The 21,888-nt window shown below is 41.0% G+C and overlaps 2 protein-coding genes and 1 pseudogene across 2 annotated transcripts; all 3 read left to right on the top strand.

Annotated features, from left to right (window-relative positions):
- The first annotated feature begins 204 nt into the window (after window positions 1–204).
- LOC121788112 lies at window positions 205–4,102 on the top strand (annotated as a pseudogene).
- Window positions 4,103–13,862: 9,760 nt separating this feature from the next.
- LOC121787773 (NAC domain-containing protein 6-like) lies at window positions 13,863–15,401 on the top strand. The gene is made up of 3 exons (XM_042186611.1): window positions 13,863–14,262; window positions 14,374–14,645; window positions 14,937–15,401. The coding sequence occupies exons 1-3, from the start codon at window positions 14,079–14,081 to the stop codon at window positions 15,189–15,191; spliced, it is 711 nt and encodes a 236-aa protein (XP_042042545.1). The 5' UTR covers window positions 13,863–14,078; the 3' UTR covers window positions 15,192–15,401.
- Window positions 15,402–17,608: 2,207 nt separating this feature from the next.
- Window positions 17,609–21,506, top strand: LOC121787772 (glycerol-3-phosphate acyltransferase 9). The gene is made up of 12 exons (XM_042186608.1): window positions 17,609–17,855; window positions 17,960–18,017; window positions 18,379–18,497; window positions 18,771–18,870; window positions 19,245–19,340; window positions 19,443–19,539; window positions 19,766–19,853; window positions 19,954–20,050; window positions 20,351–20,436; window positions 20,730–20,849; window positions 20,954–21,052; window positions 21,454–21,506. Exons 1-12 carry the CDS (start codon window positions 17,749–17,751, stop codon window positions 21,500–21,502), a joined length of 1,116 nt encoding a protein of 371 aa, XP_042042542.1. The 5' UTR covers window positions 17,609–17,748; the 3' UTR covers window positions 21,503–21,506.
- Window positions 21,507–21,888: the final 382 nt, after the last annotated feature.

Raw genomic sequence — 21,888 nt, 5'->3', positions numbered from 1 at the left:
ACGGAGGGAGTATTAAATTAATGAATGTATATATTTTGAATGTAACCCATTATTTAAATTCCTTACGCTAAATACATCAGCTCCAAAAGCCCAAATTAGTTTTATTATTGGGCTTTTCACAATTTGACCAAGTCATAATACAGCCCATTAATATTTCCCAAAAATGATATAATCCAGATGCCACGTGGCCTCTGACTGCGCGAAGCTAACCTCTCTCCTCCATCTCCCTCTCCCTCTCCCTCTCCCTCTCCCTTTCATGATTTGCATTTGCAGGATTGCGGCTGTGTGAATAACAATCGCAAATTCACACACACCAACGCGTGTTTTTGCACCACAAGGAGAGGATGAATAAGCTGAATACATCGAGCTCCGAATTGGATTTGGATCGCCCTAACATCGAGGACTATCTCCCCTCCGGATCCATTCAAGAGCCCCATGGCGAGCTCCGCCTGTAATTCCTTTCTCTCTCCTCTCTCTATTCCATGCCTGCATGTCATAATATGAATATGTGCGTATCCCAAACACGTCTGAGGCGTTCAATTTCATCGAATTCAGGCGCGATTTGCTCGATATTTCGCCAACTCTGACCGAGGCAGCTGGCGCCATTGTCGATGTAAGCTCTCTCTCACTGGCGGAATGCTAATCTGTTGAATTAGGTCTAATGATTTTATTGCCCCATTTAATTGATCATTTTTTCAGTTTTCTATATGCTGCTCTTTAGTTTTTGTCAGTCGTCCCCTTTTTATATTTGAACTCGAAGCTTAAAGAATCTGAGTGTATAACTTGAATCCGGAGTTGTGCTATTTAATAGTTTATGATTTTCATTTGGTGCTTACAAGTTATGAGCCTCGGTATTGTCGTCCATTTCTGGTAAGTATTGGGTTATGTTGGTGGTATTACCTCTGAAGAAACATAACATCAATTCTTTATTGTTTCTGCTATTACTGTGGCTTATCATTTATTGCTGCACTACAGGATTCTTTCACGAGATGTTTTAAGTCGAATCCCCCGGAACCATGGAACTGGAATATATACTTGTTTCCTTTGTGGTGCTTGGGAGTTGTAGTCAGATATATGATTCTGTTTCCATTAAGGTGAATGTTTAGCCTATGCATATTGCCTTTTTCTGATTGTCTTGAAAAGATTATCAATGAATGATCCTGCTAGGCTGCTCTTTTGTTATAATGAAAGATTATAAATTTTTCATCCGACAATCTTGCTTTATATCCTGTGGTGCATTTCCTTACATGATCTATGATTTATAATTAGTAGTCAAGAAAAAATAGTCTTTTTTTTCTTTTTACATGATTTATTTTAATGTGTTTTTTGCTTTTCATGCACATCTTGATTTATGTCATTTCAACGCAGGGTAATGGTGTTGACGCTAGGATGGATTGTATTCCTCTCTTGCTATTTTCCTGTGCATTTCCTGTTAACAGGGCAGGAGAAGTTGAGAAAAAGATTAGAGGTATGGTTGGTTAAATTTCTTTGAGACAATATAGGCCTGACTGCTTTATTCTTCTTTTGTCTTGCTGTGTTAATACTTCTATGACTTGGGTAGGTTAGCTTCATGTTCCTCTATGTATCCTGGAAATCATGATAACACCTAGTACAGTATTACTTTGTAGTAGCTTGGTAGAACTTTGAGTTCCACACACACACTCTCACACACCGCACACAGAGTGGAAAGAGGAAAGGGGATTACATGCTGTTTGGGAAACATAATTAGTTAATTAATATTAGTAATATGATTGATTCTGTTATTTGTCACAAAAAATAAGAAAACTGCCCCAGTGACGTTGCTCAAGTCTTAACTGTTTTGTCTTTTGCTTATGCTTCAGAGAGGTCTTGTGGAGCTGATTTGCAGTTCTTGTGGCATCATGGACGGAGTTGTCAAGTACCCTGGTCCACGTCCTAGTATGCGGGCCTAAGCAGGTGGACTGTTCAAAGGGTTTTTAAAATCACCTAGATATTTCTGTGTAGTTAACTAGGATGACCTCATTTCTAGTACATATAATTAAATTGTTATTTTTGCAGGTTTTTGTTGCTAATCACACATCCATGATTGACTTCATTGTTTTGGAACAAATGACTGCATTTGCAGTGATTATGCAGAAGCAATCCTGGGTGGGTCCGGTAAGTTTCTTCTGGTGGTGCATGAATCCTGAGCAGTTATATGGAGTAGTATGTGCCTAGCATTTTTAAATGCTAGACCTTTTAAATTATTAACTATTTGGAATGTTTAAATGCACATTCTCTAAATGATCTTATTTTCTATACTCTGCATTAAATCAATTGATGTGATCAGGTGAAGGCTAACCTTAATATTGTTCATTTATCATTTTGTGTTGTGCCACACAAGGACTATTGCAGAGCACTATTCTGGAAAGTCTAGGATGCATCTGGTTTAACCGCTCAGAGGCCAAGGATCGTGAAATTGTTGCAAGAAAGTATGTTCTCCTACAAAGAGATTACTTACTTTGACTTGTACTATTATTTTCCTTGTTTTGTGCATCTTATTCTTTACATTCATTTCTTTTTTTGGATCAGGCTAAGGGAACATGTTCATGGTGCTGATAATAATCCTCTTCTTATATTCCCAGAAGGAACTTGCGTTAATAATCACTACACTGTGATGTTTAAGAAGGTTTCACTTATTCACATGCCTACTACAGTTTTTAAATTGAGTTTGCTGTCTGACAATTGAAGTCCCTTTGGGTGGTGAATATGCTTTTTTACCGTACCATAACATCCCGTCCTCTCTAAACATATCTGAATTTAATATGAGCTTTCCAAGTAAATTTCTTTTATAACTCTTGAAGAAGACAAGTTGCTACATACATTAGAGTACCTTGTGAAGATGTACATCACATATATGCATGACGATTGCCTAACTCTTCATTTCTGTTATTCATCATTATTTTATCTATCATTTCCTTATGGTTTAGGCGCATTTGAACTTGGCTGCACTGTATGTCCAATCGCAGTCAAGTATAACAAGATTTTTGTGGATGCCTTCTGGAACAGCCGAAAGTAAGTTTTGTTATGGACTTATGGTGCTGTTGGTTATTGCAATTTCACTTTTTCAAATGTCACATTTGATTATACGAGTTCTCTCATCCTGTGGTGTCCCGAACCATCCTTGTTGCTGAACCATCCTGTGAATTCTGCCATCTGATAATATGGCAGAGCTTGCTTTCAATGAAATCCTGATGATAATATGTTGCTTCTTGATGTAATGCTACTTTTCACAAGCTTGGTGCCAAGATACTAATTTTCGTTGGTTGAAACACCTATTGAAAACATATTTGATCTTGTTTGCAGACAGTCCTTCACAACACACTTGTTACAGCTTATGACTTCCTGGGCTGTTGTTTGTGATGTATGGTACCTGGAGCCTCAAAAACCTGAAACCAGGGGAAACAGCAATTGAATTTGCCGAAAGGTTTGTATTTGTTTTCTACTTTATACCCTACATGGTGTTTCTAGTTTCCCAATCAATGTTACAAACAAAAGATAGACATGTAATGAGTGTGATGTTTATTCTAGGGTGAGGGACATTATTTCCGTTCGAGCAGGCCTTAAAAAGGTGCCCTGGGATGGATATTTGAAATATTCCCGCCCAAGCCCCAAGCATCGTGAGCAAAAGTAAGCTTTTGCGTGTGATTACTATCTTTACGAGTTTGCAATATTACGTGTTGATGCTGGAAGATTGATTATTCTCATACGAATATTTCTACAAGGAAAATGCTATAAATTTGATTTCTTGGTGGTTGAACCAATTGACTTGTGGACTGTGATGAGCTACCATTGAATTGTTTACTACTCACCACCAAGAAATCAAGTAAAAAAGTGGCCCTGCTCATTGTTTCCCTTCTTGGGCCGGGGTTGTTCACTAACTATGAACACGAACATTTGTCATTACGTAACTGCCCCTCTAAGGTCACCTGCTCATTTGTCATCGTGTGCTACATTTCCCATGATCTGTACACCTAGTCATCTAATTGAGCATAGAATCTTGCTGATCTCTCTACTCCTTACATTTGCAGGCAGCAAAGCTTCGCCGAATCCGTTCTCCGTCGCCTGGAGGAGAAATGAATTGCAAAATTATGATTGTGTTGTTTATTTATTGTCTTATTTGGATGCAGGTTGTCAACTGTTTCAAAAATAATTCTTGCTGTAATGGTCATGAACTGAAATAGTGAAATCTTTTGATTATTTATAGGATGTTGAATACAAGTTAAATCAGAGGGTAAAAAACGTTGCAATGGTGTCTTGTTTCTCATCTTCCACACTTCCCTCTCTCCTCTCTAATCTGCCAGTCTCTCTCTCTCTCTAGTACACCATGAATCTCATTCGTGACTAATCGTCTTACTTTGACTCAGCTTAAGTTTTAAGAAATACATAAAAGAAAGGAGGTAGAAAATAATATATTCTATTTTATTTCATTAGTTTTTTAAGTGAGGAGTAATAAAATGTGATAACAAAAATAGTAAATATAAATAAAACAAATATTCGTGGACGGATGATGCGCGTGTCGAATTAGCTCCCCCTCCATTTATAAATAGCTAGTGTGGGAGAAGAATAACATAAGGAGAGATGATGTATTAAAGAGACATTTCAACCAAAAAATAAGCCAAAACCAGACTTGGAACAATATTATACCTCATGTCAATTAATAAGTATAGCATATGCAGAAGTAAAACATTGCATAACTTCCACAATTTGGGGGTATGAAGCAACAACAGTAAAACCCCAATGCTCATATTTTCTTCTTTCTTTGTGAGAAGATTCACAATCATTATTTTGCTCAGTTTATCTGGGGAGCGAAAAAAAAAATTATGTGTGAATCATTATTTTGCTGTGTCTTATCTGGGGAGCAAAAAAAAATAATTATGTGAAAATGTAAAAGATCATTACAAGAAGGGCGCGAGGCTTCTTGCGAAGCTCTAATAAGTCCGGCAATCGATGTTAGAGGAATTCATTCGAGATTGCGATGACAGCATCCAAACTTCTTGGGTGGTGCTGACGCCGCCAAGATCCTTTGTTCGGTATTTACCTTCTGATATGACACGCTTCACTGCAGTTTCTAGCCGGTCAGCGAAGGAAGGAATTGCAAGTGTCGTAGCATCATGGCGGAAGAGAGTAGCAATGCTACTGGATTGGCCTTCTTTTGCTCTAGTAATTTTTCGTTCCTACATTACCCCGCAGAAGCACCTTGCTCGAAAATGGCATGATCTGCTCCTACGTTCCCTGAGAGAAGCACAGTCACACCTATTATCACCCTTGTTCTATTTCACACAGTGCATGATCAACGGTAATCATAAGACGTAAGTGAAGTGCCCACGAGTAACATCAACATGTCAAATCAGAAATACAAGTTCTGGAAATGCTCTCCCTACTTACAACATGTCTCACATCCATAATTTTGAGCATACGAGGGGGAAGAGAAAGTTGCAAAATTTTACTAATAATGCGTACCTCCAGGCATGACACCAGTACCACCAGCAATACCAGCAGCTACATGGAGACCAGGTTCCCATAGAGATTTGGAGTCACTACAAATTAAAAAATGCATATTAACAAGCTGTAGCCAGAACACTTGAATATAAGCAAAGGATATACTAGGATTATGCATACAAAAAGTAAATTCAAGAAGAAAAATATATCATGTTGATCATAAATCATATGTTCAAAACTTGAAGGGTACAGTTTGACCCAGAACCCAACATCTTATTTGTAAACAGAGAAAAAACAATGGAGAATATGATTAGTTCCAAGATTCCTTCCCTCTAAACACATTTTCCCTGCAACTTAGTTCCATCAAACAATAAATAATGAAACCATAATGATACTCCTAGAAAACAAAACTTCATGCATGGCTCTCTATAAAAGAAGTTTTCCTAACTGATAAATAACAAGAAAAGAATTAAGGATAAAGGCTTATGCATCACTACAGAGGTCTAAGTTTTATGCACTAGCGTCTTATTGAAAGCCTCCTCTAAGATACATCTTCATGTGAAAGTGAAACCAAGCATCTCGACTTCAAGTTCAGATTTCAAATGGAAATTTTATCTAATTTTGCAAGAAAAAGGACATTTAATCTTTGTAAATGTTGATATGAAAATTTCATGCTTTCAATTTGAACAGAAAGAAAATATGAAAACACGCAGCTTTTGCGACTCACTTAGAAATTCAAGTACTGCTACCATCTGAGCCAAAATATATGCGTCACAAGTAAAAATGAAAAAAACAGGAAAACGTTAGTTCCTTCCAAACCCAAAAACATCAAACTGCCTCTGGCTTTGTTAAACGGTTTGCATGGAAGAGTTTTTATCCACAATCATCTCATTTAATACTGCGGTACTAAATACTAACAAGCCCAACAGCAGTAAAGCCCAAGAAAGAGTATCAGTTCGGCATGGCTAAAGAGTATCAGTCCGGCATGACTCAAGAGTTCAGTTCGGCACAACCACAGAGTTCGGCTCCAGCCTACAGCTCGGTAAAGCCAACCAATCAAACTCTGCTCTCTGGTCGGCATCAAGCTCTACTCTCAGATCGGCAAAAGCTGCTCGGCAATAATTCAGCAGTCCGGTCTCAGTATTCGACCGAACTAGGAAATAGTGGACTCATGCAAGATTTCCACCTCCGCTACACCGACGATCTATTTAGTGGTGTCAAGCAGTCATTAACTCATGCAGGATAGTGGACCCATGCAAGGTCGCCACGACTCCACGACATCCACTACCTAATAAATGCTGCATGCCACGATCTTGGTTCAATGTATAAATAGAACCTAGGTCAGATAGATAAAGGTCTTCTGTTAACTTCTGTTAAGCTCTCTAGAGAGAAATAGCAAATAGCAAGTCTGTATTGTTAGCTGTAGAAAACAGATCAAGCAATACAACTCTGCCCTCTTTTCTTCCCGTGGACGTAGATTTACCTCAGTAAATCGAACCACGTAAATCTCTGTGTGTTGATCTTCTTTATTTTTACGACATTCATCACCATCAAAATTCGCCGATTCATCACTGGCGCCGTCTGTGGGAAACAGAGAACCAAATTTGTGATAAAGCGAATTTTTGACCCTTTTTCCACCCAAAAAAAAAATGCATACCAGATCACATACCACCCGTAATACCGTTCGTGATAACCGTGAGGAAGCTAGTCCAGCTCGCAGGTCTGAAAAACGGCCTCGGGAGACATCTACCTCCGGTTCTCACGAAGAAGGAACAAGCCGCTCAAAGACTCATCGCACCGAGTCTTCCCAGCAGCCCGATTTAAATGAAGCTGTCAAGCTGTTCTTGGCCGAGAAGCAGGAGGAGTTCTTAACCTTCCTGCAGAAGAGCCAACAGCCGGAGAAGACAACGGCGGATTCTCCCTCCTCATCCAGACATGAAAGTCACTACCGCAGTAGTGACGTGTCTTCCAGGAGAAAGAATCCTCAACCCCGACATGTTCCTTTCCTCCTCGGTACCGGAACCACAGGAGAACTCCATCTCCTCCGTACCGAAGAGATGTCGGGTTCGCCATGTACGGAGCATTAAAGACTCCGTTCTCGGACGACATCACCCGAACTCCTTTGCCGCGGAACTACCGGACACCGTCAATGACTTATGACGGGCTAGAGGATCCTCATGACTTCTTGGGACGCTATCAATATAATATGGCGAACCAGGGTCTCAATGAGGTCCATATGTGCAAGCTGTTCCCCGAGCTGCTCATCGGGAACGCCAGAAGGTGGTTCGACAGCCTTCCTCAAGGCAGCATTAGATCCTACCGAGATCTAATGGATGCTTTCCACAGGAGGTTCTTTCAGAAAGCAGAAGCCCGGATCACTTCGGCTCAGCTGCTTTCTATACGTCAAGGTCGCGACGAAAAGATCAGCGACTTCCTGACGAGATTCCATAAGAATGCCTACAAGTAGATAATCTCAATGATCTACTTGTCATTTCGGCATTCCAAAATGGAATCCTGCCCGGAGCTCTCTACAGAAAGCTCGTGGAGTGCGGTCCGCAAACAGCTCAAGAAATGTGGGACATTGCGGACCAGTTTTCCCGTGCGGATGAGGCAGACCGTCGAAAACGGTCTTTAGACAGCTCATCCCGAGGAGACGAAAGAAGCCCGATCATAGCGATCAGAGGCTTCCTCGCCGAACTCCTTTTGAAAGAATTCAAAGGGCACCGGTACAAGGCAGATTGGGACCACGTCTCAACCCCGAGAAGCCGCCCGCTCAGTTCGTACCGCTGAACAAGTCAAGAGCGGAAATTTTCGAACTACATTCCGATATGTTCGAGAGACCAAAGCGGATGACGAAATCAGCCCTGCGGCGACCTCAGGATCAATATTGCTCCTTCCATCAGGCCCACGGACACGATACCGAGGAGTGCCGAGATTTGGCTGCAGATATTGATGTTCTTGTGAAAACAGGAACGTTAAAAAAATACCAAAGCAAGCAGCCGAAAAAGAACAAAAGACAGAGAGGTGCGAACTGCAATCCTCAGGATCCGAAAAGGCATGAGGATCCCGAAGACGACGACGAGCCGCAATATGATGGAGTAATCCTGACTATTGATGCTCTCCCTGCCGGGAAGACTAAGTCGTCCCTAAAAGCAGAACGCAGAGGTTCCAATCAAGAGGAGCCAACACATAAAGAAGGCTGAAGACAGACGAAGTGATTACATTTCAGATGCCGATCCCGTCCCAGCCACTCTCTCCTCACCAAGACGCTATTGTCATTCAAGCCGGAGTGGCAAACAAACTGATCCACAGAGTATTTGTGGATACAGGAGCGTCAGTCAGCATTCTTTTTAAAGAGTGCTTCGACAAACTAGAAGTGGACCCAGCTCGACTCAGTCCGGCTCCGCTTCCTCTGAAAAGTTTCGCCCAGGAGGACACCCGCCCTGAAGGTATTATCAGCCTTCCGATCACGGTGGGAAAAGCGCCTACAAGCTCCAATACGATGATCGAGTTCTTTGTGGTGAAAGCTCGGTCCCCGTACAACATCATCCTGGGGAGAGACTGGCTCAACACAGTTCGGGCCGTTTGCTCTACTTATCACCTCACCATCAAGATCCCTACTAAAGGAGGGATAGCGGTCATCCGAGGTGACCAAAAGAGAGCAAAGGAATGTCTACAAATTGCGCTTAGAAGTGCCGAGCAGTCAGATCGGCACCACCAAGCATAGCAATCACAGCAGCCGGAGTCAGAGGTGATGACCGAAGCCATACCGGAGCCGAACTCCGATGACAGTTCAGCTGTACGAAGACGATCCATCCAGAACGGTTAAGATCGGCTTCGCGGGAACACCTCTACTTCGGGAAAAAACCATCCAGCTCCTCAAGGAGTATAAAGACGTCTTTGCATGGTCTCCGTTGGACATGACCGGAGTGCCCCCCGAGGTAATCACTCATCGGTTAAATATTGATCCTTCGGTCCGGCCGATAAAACAGAAGCAAAGACTCTTTGCGGCAGAAAGAAGCCAAGTCATCCATGACGAAGTCCGTCAATTATTGAAAGGCGGATGTGTTATTCGAGGTGAAATATCCTTCTTGGGTGGCCAATCCTGTCATGATCAAGAAAAAGGAAGGAGGATGGCGGATGTGCATAGATTTCACCGATCTAAACAAGCACTGTCCTAAAGATTGCTATCCCCTTCCGAATATAGATAAAAAAGTAGAAGCTTTGATCGGCTTCGAAATTTTCTGTTTCTTGATTTATATAAAGGATATCACCAAGTATTGATGGATGAGAGCGACGCTCCGAAAACAGCTTTCATTACCGATTTCGGCATTTTCGCTTATAAAAGATGCCATTCGGTTTAAAGAATGCCGGAGCAACTTATCAAAGGATGGTAGACAAGCTTTTTCGGCACCTAATCGGAAAGCAGGTTGAAGTGTATGTTGACGATATAGTCGTCAAAAGCAAAAGCACTTCGGAGTACGAGCTCAACCTCAAGTCCATTCTCAACGTGCTCAAGAAAGCCAACCTCAAACTTAATCCCCAAAAGTGTACCTTTTTGGTAGATTCGGGAAAGTTTCTGGGTTGTTGGGTTTCAAAGGACGGACTCAAGGCAAACCCCTCAAAAGTTCAAGTCGTTCAGAACATGGCAATGCCGAAGTCCATACATGACGCGCAAAGGCTAACCGGATGTCTAGCCGCACTGAATCGATTCCTTTCCCAAGCAGCCGAAAAGCAACTGCCGTTCTTCAAGGTGTTGAAAAAGGCACCCAAGTTCGAGTGGGGAGCCGAGCAGAAAAAGGCCTTTGACGAGCTCAAAGTTATCTAGCCGAGCTTCCTATTCTCTCTGCTCCAACCGAAGCCGAAGTAATATTCTTATACTTAGCGGCATCAGATCAAACCATCAGCGCGGTGCTTGTACGAAAAGAAGGCCTAAAGCAGTTTCCCATCTACTTTACAAGCCGAGCATTAAGAGGTCCAGAAACAAGGTATCAACCTCTGGAAAAAATTGCTCTGGCGTTAGTAAATGCAGCAAGGAGACTGCGGCCATACTTCTATGCTCACAAGGTATGCGTCTTAACCGATCTGCCTCTTCGGCAAGTTTTGACCAAGCCAGAAGCATCAGGCAGAATCGCCAAATGGGCCATAGAGCTGGGAGAACACTCAATCGAGTACCTACCTCGGAAAGCCATCAAGGGACAAGCCTTGGCAGATTTTCTTACAGAAGCCAAGTTCGATCAAGCAATCCCTGTCATTGCCGAACAGAAAAAGTCTGCCAATGCCGAACTAGCACAGCCCTTGGAATCCGAAGTAGAGCCGCCGGACTGCTGGAGCGGATTCGTAGATGGAGCTTCAAACAAGATGGGAAGTGGAGCTGGTATTTTACTCGTCGCTCCCGACGGACACGAGGTAACCTACTCACTTCGGTTCCTATTCCCCACTACTAATAATGAAGCCGAGTACGAAGCCCTCCTGGCCGGACTCCAGTTAGCGCAAAGTCTGCTCGTCAAATCTCTCAAAGTCCATTGTGATTCACAAGTCATAGTAAATCACATGTTGGGTACAAGTGAAGCTCGTGACGAGAGAATGAAGAAGTATTTGGACAAAGCGCAAAGCATCAGCCGAAGTTTCTCCTATTTTCGGATAATCCGCGTTCCCAGAGCGGAAAATAGCCGAGCAGATACCTTAAGTAAGTTGGCCTCAGATCCGAGCTCAAAGGCGGAAGAATTAATGCATCGAAGCATTGATGAAGCCGAGGTACATTCAGTATCCAGCTCGCCGAACTGGATGACGCCGATCTTGCAGTATCTGGATCAAGGACAATTGCCCGAGGATAAGAGAGAAGCTCGGAAGATCACGTGCCGAGCACTTCGGTACGAACTTCATGAAGGAGTCCTCTTTAGAAAGTCTTACCTCCAGCCGTTATTGCGGTGCGTAGGACCAGAAGAGACGGACTACATCCTCAGAGAAGTTCATGAAGGATCGTGCGGCAGCCACATCGGAGCTAGAGCTTTAGCTAAAAAAGTTCTAAGATGGGGATATTATTGGCCAACCTTGGTACAAGAAGCAGTGCAGCTCGTCAAGACCTGCCCGAAGTGCCAAATCCATGCAAATATCCCAAAGATGCCGCAAACCGATCTATCCACTATGCAGAGCCCTTGGCCTTTCATGCAATGGGGCATAGACATAGTGGGACCACTTCCTCAAGCTCCTCGGCAAATGAAATTCCTAATCGTTGCCGTGGACTACTTTACGAAGTGGGTGGAAGCTGAACCATTAGCTACGATAACGAGCTCGAAGGCATTGGATTTCGTCTGGAAGAACATAGTGTGCCGATTCGGCATACCCCACATCCTCATCTCGGATAACGGGACTCAGTTCACCGACAAGACGTTCAAGAATTGGTGCCAAGAGCTGAATATTCAACAGCGGTTCACTTCGGTCTCTCATCCACAAGCAAACGGACAAACGGAGGTAACAAATCGTATCCTGGTGAAAGGGTTAAAAGCTCGGTTAGAACAAGCCAAAGGACAATGGGTAGAAAATCTCCCTCAAGTCCTATGGTCCTACCGAACTACACCCACAACCTCCAACGGTGAAACTCCGTACAGCCTTGTGTACGGCACTGAAGCCGTAATTCCGGTGGAGATCGGCGTACCCAGTCCCCGAACTCTAAATTTCTCCTCAGAAATGAATGACGACGGACTGAGAGCTGAGCTAGATCTTGCCGAAGAAAGAAGAGAATTGGCATGCATAAAAGCAGCCAAGTACAAGGAGCAAGTAGCCCGGTATTACAACCAAAGGGTGAAGAAGCCTGCAATTTCAAGTGGGAGATCTCGTTCTGAGAAACAACGAAGTAAGCCGAGCAGAAAAGCTGGGCAAGCTCGAACCCACATGGGAAGGTCCGTATCGGGTGTCAGAAGTCCTCGGCAAAGGGTCTTACAAATTGGCTCACATGTCAGGAGAACAGGTACCCCGAACATGGCACATTTCCAACCTCAAGAAGTTTCATTTGTAAGAGACAGTCCGGTCAGTCAGTCTTGAGTCCTGTCCGGTCAATGTGCTTTATTTGGTTTGCTTGATCTTTGTTTCTCTATGTGCTTTTTATTTGTCTCTGTGCGTTTTGTCTGTGTATTTTGTCTGTCTCTGTGTGTGTCGTCTCTTACAAATGTTACTGAGGTATCTTGTTCTTCGAAGGCTGATCCCCTTCTTAGAACATATACAAGCACACGATTGTGAGTCAAAGCTTCTACAGAAGATACAAGACCACAATTCAGCTTAAACAAGCAGTTCGTCTGAAACGAGCTGCAACAAGCCAACGATTGTGAGTCAAAGCTTCTACAGAAGATACAAGACCACAATTCAGCTTAAACAAGCAGTTCGTCTGAAACGAGCTGCAATAAGCAAACGATTGTGAAGTCCAAGCTTCTAAAGAGGATACAAGACCACAATTCAGCTTAAGAATCAAGCACTTCGTCTGAAACGAACTGCAACAAAAGTCTGATTCTCGCGATAAAACTTGCCTGAATTAGGACTAGGGAAAGTCCGATCCACGCGATAAAACTCGCCGAATTAGGACAAGGGAAAGTCCGATCCCCAAATTAGGACATCGGAAAGTTCGATCCGAGCGATAAAACTCGCCAAATTAGGACACAAACCAAGTCCGGTCAAAGAAGAGTTCACTTCATCAGACCGAGGACAAACATCAACTTACCCCGTACCTTTATCCAGAATGCCGAAGTGATTCACTTCACTTTTCGGGGGGGGTAGTGATGGAGTACGTACTAAACAAATACTAAACAAGCCCAACAGCAGTAAAGCCCAAGAAAGAGTATCAGTTCGGCATGGCTAAAGAGTATCAGTCCGGCATGACTCAAGAGTTCAGTTCGGCACAACCACAGAGTTCGGCTCCAGCCTACAGCTCGGTAAAAGCCAACCAATCAAACTCTGCTCTCTGGTCGGCATCAAGCTCTACTCTCAGATCGGCAAAAGCTGCTCGGCAATAATTCAGCAGTCCGGTCTCAGTATTCGACCGAACTAGGAAATAGTGGACTCATGCAAGATTTCCACCTCCGCTACACCGACGATCTATTTAGTGGTGTCAAGCAGTCATTAACTCATGCAGGATAGTGGACCCATGCAAGGTCGCCACGACCTCCACGACATCCACTACCTAATAAATGCTGCATGCCACGATCTTGGTTCAATGTATAAATAGAACCTAGGTCAGATAGATAAAGGTCTTCTGTTAACTTCTGTTAAGCTCTCTAGAGAGAAAATAGCAAATAGCAAGTCTGTATTGTTAGCTGTAGAAAACAGATCAAGCAATACAACTCTGCCCTCTTTTCTTCCCGTGGACGTAGATTTACCTCAGTAAATCGAACCACGTAAATCTCTGTGTGTTGATCTTCCTTTATTTTTACGAACATTCATCACCATCAAAAATTCGCAGCCTCATCAACCATCATGGTCACAACCAGTGTCTATAAATATAATCCCCAAATGTACCATGTTTCCACGCACTCACACCAACATATTGTGTCTGAAGTTAGTTATTACAGCATCAAGAAAACACACTATAATCCGAGCTGCCTTCATCATTAAATTAATCCTAATCCATGGACGAATCACCGTCACCACCATCCTCGTCTCACGAAGTCGAACTCCCCGGGTTCCGCTTCCACCCCACCGAGGAGGAGCTTCTCAACTTCTACCTCCGGCGAATGCTCTCCGGCAACAAACTCCACGGAGACGTCATCGGCTTTCTCAACATCTACAAGCATCATCCTAGAGAATTGCCAGGTAAATAAATAACGAAAGATATATAGTCAAAATTCTGATATGTGGTAGTATAGTTATAAAAACTGAAAGTATAAATGTGAGAGCATAATTAATTATCCATTAATGAAACAGGTCTGGCAAGAATCAATGGAGAGAGAGAATGGTACTTTTTGGTGCCTCGAGAGAGGAAGCACGGAAGCGGCGGGAGGCCTAACCGGACCACAGAAAACGGATTCTGGAAGGCGACCGGCTCTGATAGAAAAATCCTGAGCTCGTGCGATCCGAGGAAGGTGTCGGGAGTGAAGAAAACACTTGTTTTCTACGAGGGGAGGGCGCCGCGTGGGAGAAAGACTGATTGGGTTATGAACGAGTTCCGTTTGCCAGATGCCTGCACCTTACCACAGGTAATAAATACCTCCAACTTTCCAAAATTTTGTACTACTATTTAAATGGGGACAATAATCGAAAAAAATGTAGGGCATGTGATGTGCCTATGTCATGCCCAGAGGGAAAATCTAAACAATGTAGTCATGAGCCAGGAAATGATCTGGTGAAGGCAAATACTAAATTTTATAGGGCAAATCTAGGTCAGTACAACATTAATTTGTGGAAAATGGACAATTGTGTGAAGAATGAGAATAATTGAAAGTTGGTGTATTTGAATCCCTTTTGCTAATATGTTGGTTGCAATGCAGGAGATTGTGTTGTGCAAGATATACCGGAAGGCGACGCCGTTGAAGGTGCTGGAGCAGAGGGCCGCCATGGAAGAGGAGAACAAGACCGATACTTCCCCAACTCCGTCATCGGATTTTTCCATGTTTTCCGATTTCGAGGATGTGAAGCTCGAAGGGTGGAGCTGCAACACCGCCTTGAACATGGACTGGAGCCTCAACCAAGACATTTTGTGGCCTCTCGACATTCTCACACCCAATTTCATGCCACTCTGTTGAATCTATTTCTGTAATTCTTCTATATATAATTTGATAAAATATGCAGAGATACTAGAATGGTATAGTGTTGCAATAACAAAAACATAAGGTCGAGGTTCGATTGAAGGTCGGGCTACTAACTATAGAGGGGATCGGACCTAACTCAGGCTCATGAACAGACAAGAACTTCAAACATTAGTGTTGGGGCTGCTGCCCCGACTCTCCTTTAAATATCTCCATCACAGGGGTCAAGGTTGAGCACGAGCACGAGCACGAGCCCGGTTAGATTGATCCCCTCGTTATCTTAGCAAGAGCAACATCAACCTTCTATCCCCCGCCTTAATGCCCTTGCATAGGTCACAGGCTCGCGCAACCGAGCCCGGCAATTTTCTCAACTTCGTTTTTCATTTATAAATAAGCTTAGACTTCTCCCTGTTTTCGACGTGGGACAAGTTTGGGTACATTAAAATTGAATATATTATGATAAATCATGGGGTAAAATGGGCATGTTATAAATTACTTATGTTGACTAAAATAGTACTACTATAATTTGTAACCGTTCGATTAGTAAGATTAAAGCTCATAATTTTACCAAATAATCTAGGATATGTCGTCCACATGATTAATCATCCTACCCATCTAGCTCCAACAAAATTCGTCATGGTTCTAATTACACTTTAATACTCCATTTATTATTACTAGTACTTTTATCACCTACATAATTTAATTATTTGAATATTTTTAGCTAAACATTTGAATTTTAAATTCCCTTATCCCCAGCTCCGAAAAATCAACATGTAACATACGATCGTGTGTGAAACCGGCAAGATGTTTGCCACCAACGCGGAACGCGGGCCGCCCGGCACGTGAGAAATCCTTCAACATATGTAAGAGAAAAGGCCCTCACGCATCGGCGGACACACGTGAGATGAGGGGAGGGCTTAAGCAGTTAAGCCCTCACCCAAAATTTCATTTTCTTAATTTTTCTACTTCTAAAATTTCTGAAAATTTCAAAAATGATCTTTAGTCCTTCCTAATTTATTGCAATAGACGACTAAATGATCTGAATTTTAAAAGTAAAAAAAAGGCTGAATTGAATGAAAAAACCAAAAATACAGAGATAAAATGGAGCAAAAATGGTTGTATGTGGTTGAGGAAGACGAAGACCCATTTATTAAAATTTAAAACAATTGTGTATATTGTGAAAAAATATAAACATTGACAGTATGAGGTGGTGCTCATTTATTGGTTCATGTTTTAAATTGCATTAATGACTACTTTTTGCCTTTTCTTTTTTTTGTGTGTGTCGCGTATAATTTTGTAGTTCAACACAAAATTTTAATAAATGATAAGTTCTCACAAATAAATCATCATTTGCAAAATATGGAGTATAATTTTAATTTTCTTTTAATATAATCTACGTAAATTTTAATAATTTTATAAGTATTGAATAACTATTATATTATTCTCTCTCTTACTTTATTTTCTCTTCACTTTAACTATTTATTATCACCATGCATCGCAAAATAACGGCAAAAAAGAAATCAATCACTTGAGCTGGGACGGAGGAAGTATATTTACTCTTTTTTATCTCTTTAATATAGAGATTTTGGGAGCATTGCGGGTTTTAATATCAAATTGAGCTAGTTTTGTTAGACGAACCAAAATAGCTAAAATAAACTTTTTAAGGACAAAACGAGTAGTATAGTACAACCCCTACCAACAAAATTTTCTGCGTCCGCCCATGCCCTCACGGAAAGAACCTTGTTACACTTTCAGTTTCATTCTATTAATTTTTTCATCCACCAACCCCAAATTAAAATTAGCTAATTATGAATATTTGGCCCGTGTACCAAGTGTGAAAATTTTCTCATTTTTTTCTATTCTATCTCATATTTTACTATTTTTTGTTTTTATCTTATGGGCTTACTTATTATACATTAAAACTCATGACATTCCGGATTAAATCTTTTTTGTTGATAGATGTAGTACTCCCTCCGTTCCATAGTAAATGTCACACTTTCCTTTTTAGTTTATCCTATACTCCCTCCGTTCCATAGTAAATGTCACACTTTCCTTTTTAGTTTATCCCACAAAAGATGTCACATTTCCTCTTTTGGAAAAAGTTCCTTCTCACATCAATTATAAAATTATATTTTCTCTCATCACTTAATACACAAAATAACATCTGCTAAAATCTCGTGTCATCTCCTAAGTGTGACATCTACTATACGACGGAGGGAGTATTAAATTAATGAATGTATATATTTTGAATGTAACCCATTATTTAAATTCCTTACGCTAAATACATCAGCTCCAAAAGCCCAAATTAGTTTTATTATTGGGCTTTTCACAATTTGACCAAGTCATAATACAGCCCATTAATATTTCCCAAAAATGATATAATCCAGATGCCACGTGGCCTCTGACTGCGCGAAGCTAACCTCTCTCCTCCATCTCCCTCTCCCTCTCCCTCTCCCTCTCCCTTTCATGATTTGCATTTGCAGGATTGCGGCTGTGTGAATAACAATCGCAAATTCACACACACCAACGCGTGTTTTTGCACCACAAGGAGAGGATGAATAAGCTGAATACATCGAGCTCCGAATTGGATTTGGATCGCCCTAACATCGAGGACTATCTCCCCTCCGGATCCATTCAAGAGCCCCATGGCGAGCTCCGCCTGTAATTCCTTTCTCTCTCCTCTCTCTATTCCATGCCTGCATGTCATAATATGAATATGTGCGTATCCCAAACACGTCTGAGGCGTTCAATTTCATCGAATTCAGGCGCGATTTGCTCGATATTTCGCCAACTCTGACCGAGGCAGCTGGCGCCATTGTCGATGTAAGCTCTCTCTCACTGGCGGAATGCTAATCTGTTGAATTAGGTCTAATGATTTTATTGCCCCATTTAATTGATCATTTTTCAGTTTTCTATATGCTGCTCTTTAGTTTTTGTCAGTCGTCCCCTTTTTATATTTGAACTCGAAGCTTAAAGAATCTGAGTGTATAACTTGAATCCGGAGTTGTGCTATTTAATAGTTTATGATTTTCATTTGGTGCTTACAAGTTATGAGCCTCGGTATTGTCGTCCATTTCTGGTAAGTATTGGGTTATGTTGGTGGTATTACCTCTGAAGAAACATAACATCAATTCTTTATTGTTTCTGCTATTACTGTGGCTTATCATTTATTGCTGCACTACAGGATTCTTTCACGAGATGTTTTAAGTCGAATCCCCCGGAACCATGGAACTGGAATATATACTTGTTTCCTTTGTGGTGCTTGGGAGTTGTAGTCAGATATATGATTCTGTTTCCATTAAGGTGAATGTTTAGCCTATGCATATTGCCTTTTTCTGATTGTCTTGAAAAGATTATCAATGAATGATCCTGCTAGGCTGCTCTTTTGTTATAATGAAAGATTATAAATTTTTCATCCGACAATCTTGCTTTATATCCTGTGGTGCATTTCCTTACATGATCTATGATTTATAATTAGTAGTCAAGAAAAAATAGTCTTTTTTTCTTTTTACATGATTTATTTTAATGTGTTTTTTGCTTTTCATGCACATCTTGATTTATGTCATTTCAACGCAGGGTAATGGTGTTGACGCTAGGATGGATTGTATTCCTCTCTTGCTATTTTCCTGTGCATTTCCTGTTAACAGGGCAGGAGAAGTTGAGAAAAAGATTAGAGGTATGGTTGGTTAAATTTCTTTGAGACAATATAGGCCTGACTGCTTTATTCTTCTTTTGTCTTGCTGTGTTAATACTTCTATGACTTGGGTAGGTTAGCTTCATGTTCCTCTATGTATCCTGGAAATCATGATAACACCTAGTACAGTATTACTTTGTAGTAGCTTGGTAGAACTTTGAGTTCCACACACACACTCTCACACACGCACACAGAGGTGGAAAGAGGAAAGGGGATTACATGCTGTTTGGGAAACATAATTAGTTAATTAATATTAGTAATATGATTGATCTGTTATTTTGTCACAAAAATAAGAAAACTGCCCCAGTGACGTTGCTCAAGTCTTAACTGTTTTTTTCTTTTTGCTTATGCTTCAGAGAGGTCTTGTGGAGCTGATTTGCAGTTTCTTTGTGGCATCATGGACTGGAGTTGTCAAGTACCATGGTCCACGTCCTAGTATGCGGCCTAAGCAGGTGGACTGTTCAAAGGGTTTTTAAATCACCTAGATATTTCTGTGTAGTTAACTAGGATGACCTCATTTCTAGTACATATAAATTAAATTGTTATTTTTGCAGGTTTTTGTTGCTAATCACACATCCATGATTGACTTCATTGTTTTGGAACAAATGACTGCATTTGCAGTGATTATGCAGAAGCATCCTGGGTGGGTCGGTAAGTTTCTTCTGGTGGTGCATGAATCCTGAGCAGTTATATGGAGTAGTATGTGCCTAGCATTTTTAAATGCTAGACCTTTTAAATTATTAACTATTTGGAATGTTTAAATGCACATTCTCTAAATGATCTTATTTTCTATACTCTGCATTAAATCAATTGATGTGATCAGGTGAAGGCTAACCTTAATATTGTTCATTTATCATTTTGTGTTGTGCCACACAAGGACTATTGCAGAGCACTATTCTGGAAAGTCTAGGATGCATCTGGTTTAACCGCTCAGAGGCCAAGGATCGTGAAATTGTTGCAAGAAAGTATGTTCTCCTACAAAGAGATTACTTACTTTGACTTGTACTATTATTTTCCTTGTTTTGTGCATCTTATTCTTTACATTCATTTCTTTTTTTGGATCAGGCTAAGGGAACATGTTCATGGTGCTGATAATAATCCTCTTCTTATATTCCCAGAAGGAACTTGCGTTAATAATCACTACACTGTGATGTTTAAGAAGGTTTCACTTATTCACATGCCTACTACAGTTTTTAAATTGAGTTTGCTGTCTGACAATTGAAGTCCCTTTGGGGGTGAATATGCTTTTTTACCGTACCATAACATCCCGTCCTCTCTAAACATATCTGAATTTAATATGAGCTTTCCAAGTAAATTTCTTTTATAACTCTTGAAGAAGACAAGTTGCTACATACATTAGAGTACCTTGTGAAGATGTACATCACATATATGCATGACGATTGCCTAACTCTTCATTTCTGTTATTCATCATTATTTTATCTATCATTTCCTTATGGTTTAGGGCGCATTTGAACTTGGCTGCACTGTATGTCCAATCGCAGTCAAGTATAACAAGATTTTTGTGGATGCCTTCTGGAACAGCCGAAAGTAAGTTTTGTTATGGACTTATGGTGCTGTTGGTTATTGCAATTTCACTTTTTCAAATGTCACATTTGATATTATACGAGTTCTCTCATCCTGTGGTGTCCCGAACCATCCTTGTTGCTGAACCATCCTGTGAATTCTGCCATCTGATAATATGGCAGAGCTTGCTTTCAATGAAATCCTGATGATAATATGTTGCTTCTTGATGTAATGCTACTTTTCACAAGCTTGGTGCCAAGATACTAATTTTCGTTGGTTGAAACACCTATTGAAAACATATTTGATCTTGTTTGCAGACAGTCCTTCACAACACACTTGTTACAGCTTATGACTTCCTGGGCTGTTGTTTGTGATGTATGGTACCTGGAGCCTCAAAACCTGAAACCAGGGGAAACAGCAATTGAATTTGCCGAAAGGTTTGTATTTGTTTTCTACTTTATACCCTACATGGTGTTTCTAGTTTCCCAATCAATGTTACAAACAAAAGATAGACATGTAATGAGTGTGATGTTTATTCTAGGGTGAGGGACATTATTTCCGTTCGAGCAGGCCTTAAAAAGGTGCCCTGGGATGGATATTTGAAATATTCCCGCCCAAGCCCCAAGCATCGTGAGCAAAAGTAAGCTTTTGCGTGTGATTACTATCTTTACGAGTTTGCAATATTACGTGTTGATGCTGGAAGATTGATTATTCTCATACGAATATTTCTACAAGGAAAATGCTATAAATTTGATTTCTTGGTGGTTGAACCAATTGACTTGTGGACTGTGATGAGCTACCATTGAATTGTTTACTACTCACCACCAAGAAATCAAGTAAAAAAGTTGCCCTGCTCATTGTTTCCCTTCTTGGGCCGGGGTTGTTCACTAACTATGAACACGAACATTTGTCATTACGTAACTGCCCCTCTAAGGTCACCTGCTCATTTGTCATCGTGTGCTACATTTCCCATGATCTGTACACCTAGTCATCTAATTGAGCATAGAATCTTGCTGATCTCTCTACTCCTTACATTTGCAGGCAGCAAAGCTTCGCCGAATCCGTTCTCCGTCGCCTGGAGGAGAAATGAATTGCAAAATTATGATTGTGTTGTTTATTTATTGTCTTATTTGGATGCAGGTTGTCAACTGTTTCAAAAATAATTTCTTGCTGTAATGGTCATGAACTGAAATAGTGAAATCTTTTGATTATTTATAGGATGTTGAATACAAGTTAAATCAGAGGGTAAAAAACGTTGCAATGGTGTCTTGTTTCTCATCTTCCACACTTCCCTCTCTCCTCTCTAATCTGCACAGTCTCTCTCTCTCTCTAGTACACCATGAATCTCATTTGTGACTAAACGTCTTACTTTGACTCAGCTTAAGTTTTAAGAAATACATAAAAGAAAGGAGGTAGAAAATAATATAATTCTATTTTATTTCATTAGTTTTTTAAGTGAGGAGTAATAAAATGTGA

The sequence above is a fragment of the Salvia splendens genome, chromosome 22 (assembly GCF_004379255.2).
Source record: "Salvia splendens isolate huo1 chromosome 22, SspV2, whole genome shotgun sequence".
NCBI classification, from domain to species: Eukaryota; Viridiplantae; Streptophyta; class Magnoliopsida; order Lamiales; family Lamiaceae; genus Salvia; species Salvia splendens.
Note: the sequence above shows the minus strand (reverse complement) of the source record. Positions and strands in the feature narration are given on the sequence as shown.

What these genes read in the sequence shown, in the direction of transcription:
- LOC121787772 (XM_042186608.1), top strand. Translation starts at nt 17,749, where the DNA reads ATGAATAAGCTGAATACATCGAGCTCCGAATTGGATTTGGATCGCCCT. An exon ending in CAGCTGGCGCCATTGTCGAT is followed by an intron (nt 18,018 to 18,378) that starts GTAAGCTCTCTC and finishes GCTGCACTACAG; the next exon opens with GATTCTTTCACGAGATGTTT. An exon ending in GAAGCATCCTGGGTGGGTCG is followed by an intron (nt 19,540 to 19,765) that starts GTAAGTTTCTTC and finishes GTGCCACACAAG; the next exon opens with GACTATTGCAGAGCACTATT.
- LOC121787773 (XM_042186611.1), top strand. Translation starts at nt 14,079, where the DNA reads ATGGACGAATCACCGTCACCACCATCCTCGTCTCACGAAGTCGAACTC. An exon ending in TCATCCTAGAGAATTGCCAG is followed by an intron (nt 14,263 to 14,373) that starts GTAAATAAATAA and finishes TTAATGAAACAG; the next exon opens with GTCTGGCAAGAATCAATGGA. An exon ending in ATGCCTGCACCTTACCACAG is followed by an intron (nt 14,646 to 14,936) that starts GTAATAAATACC and finishes GTTGCAATGCAG; the next exon opens with GAGATTGTGTTGTGCAAGAT.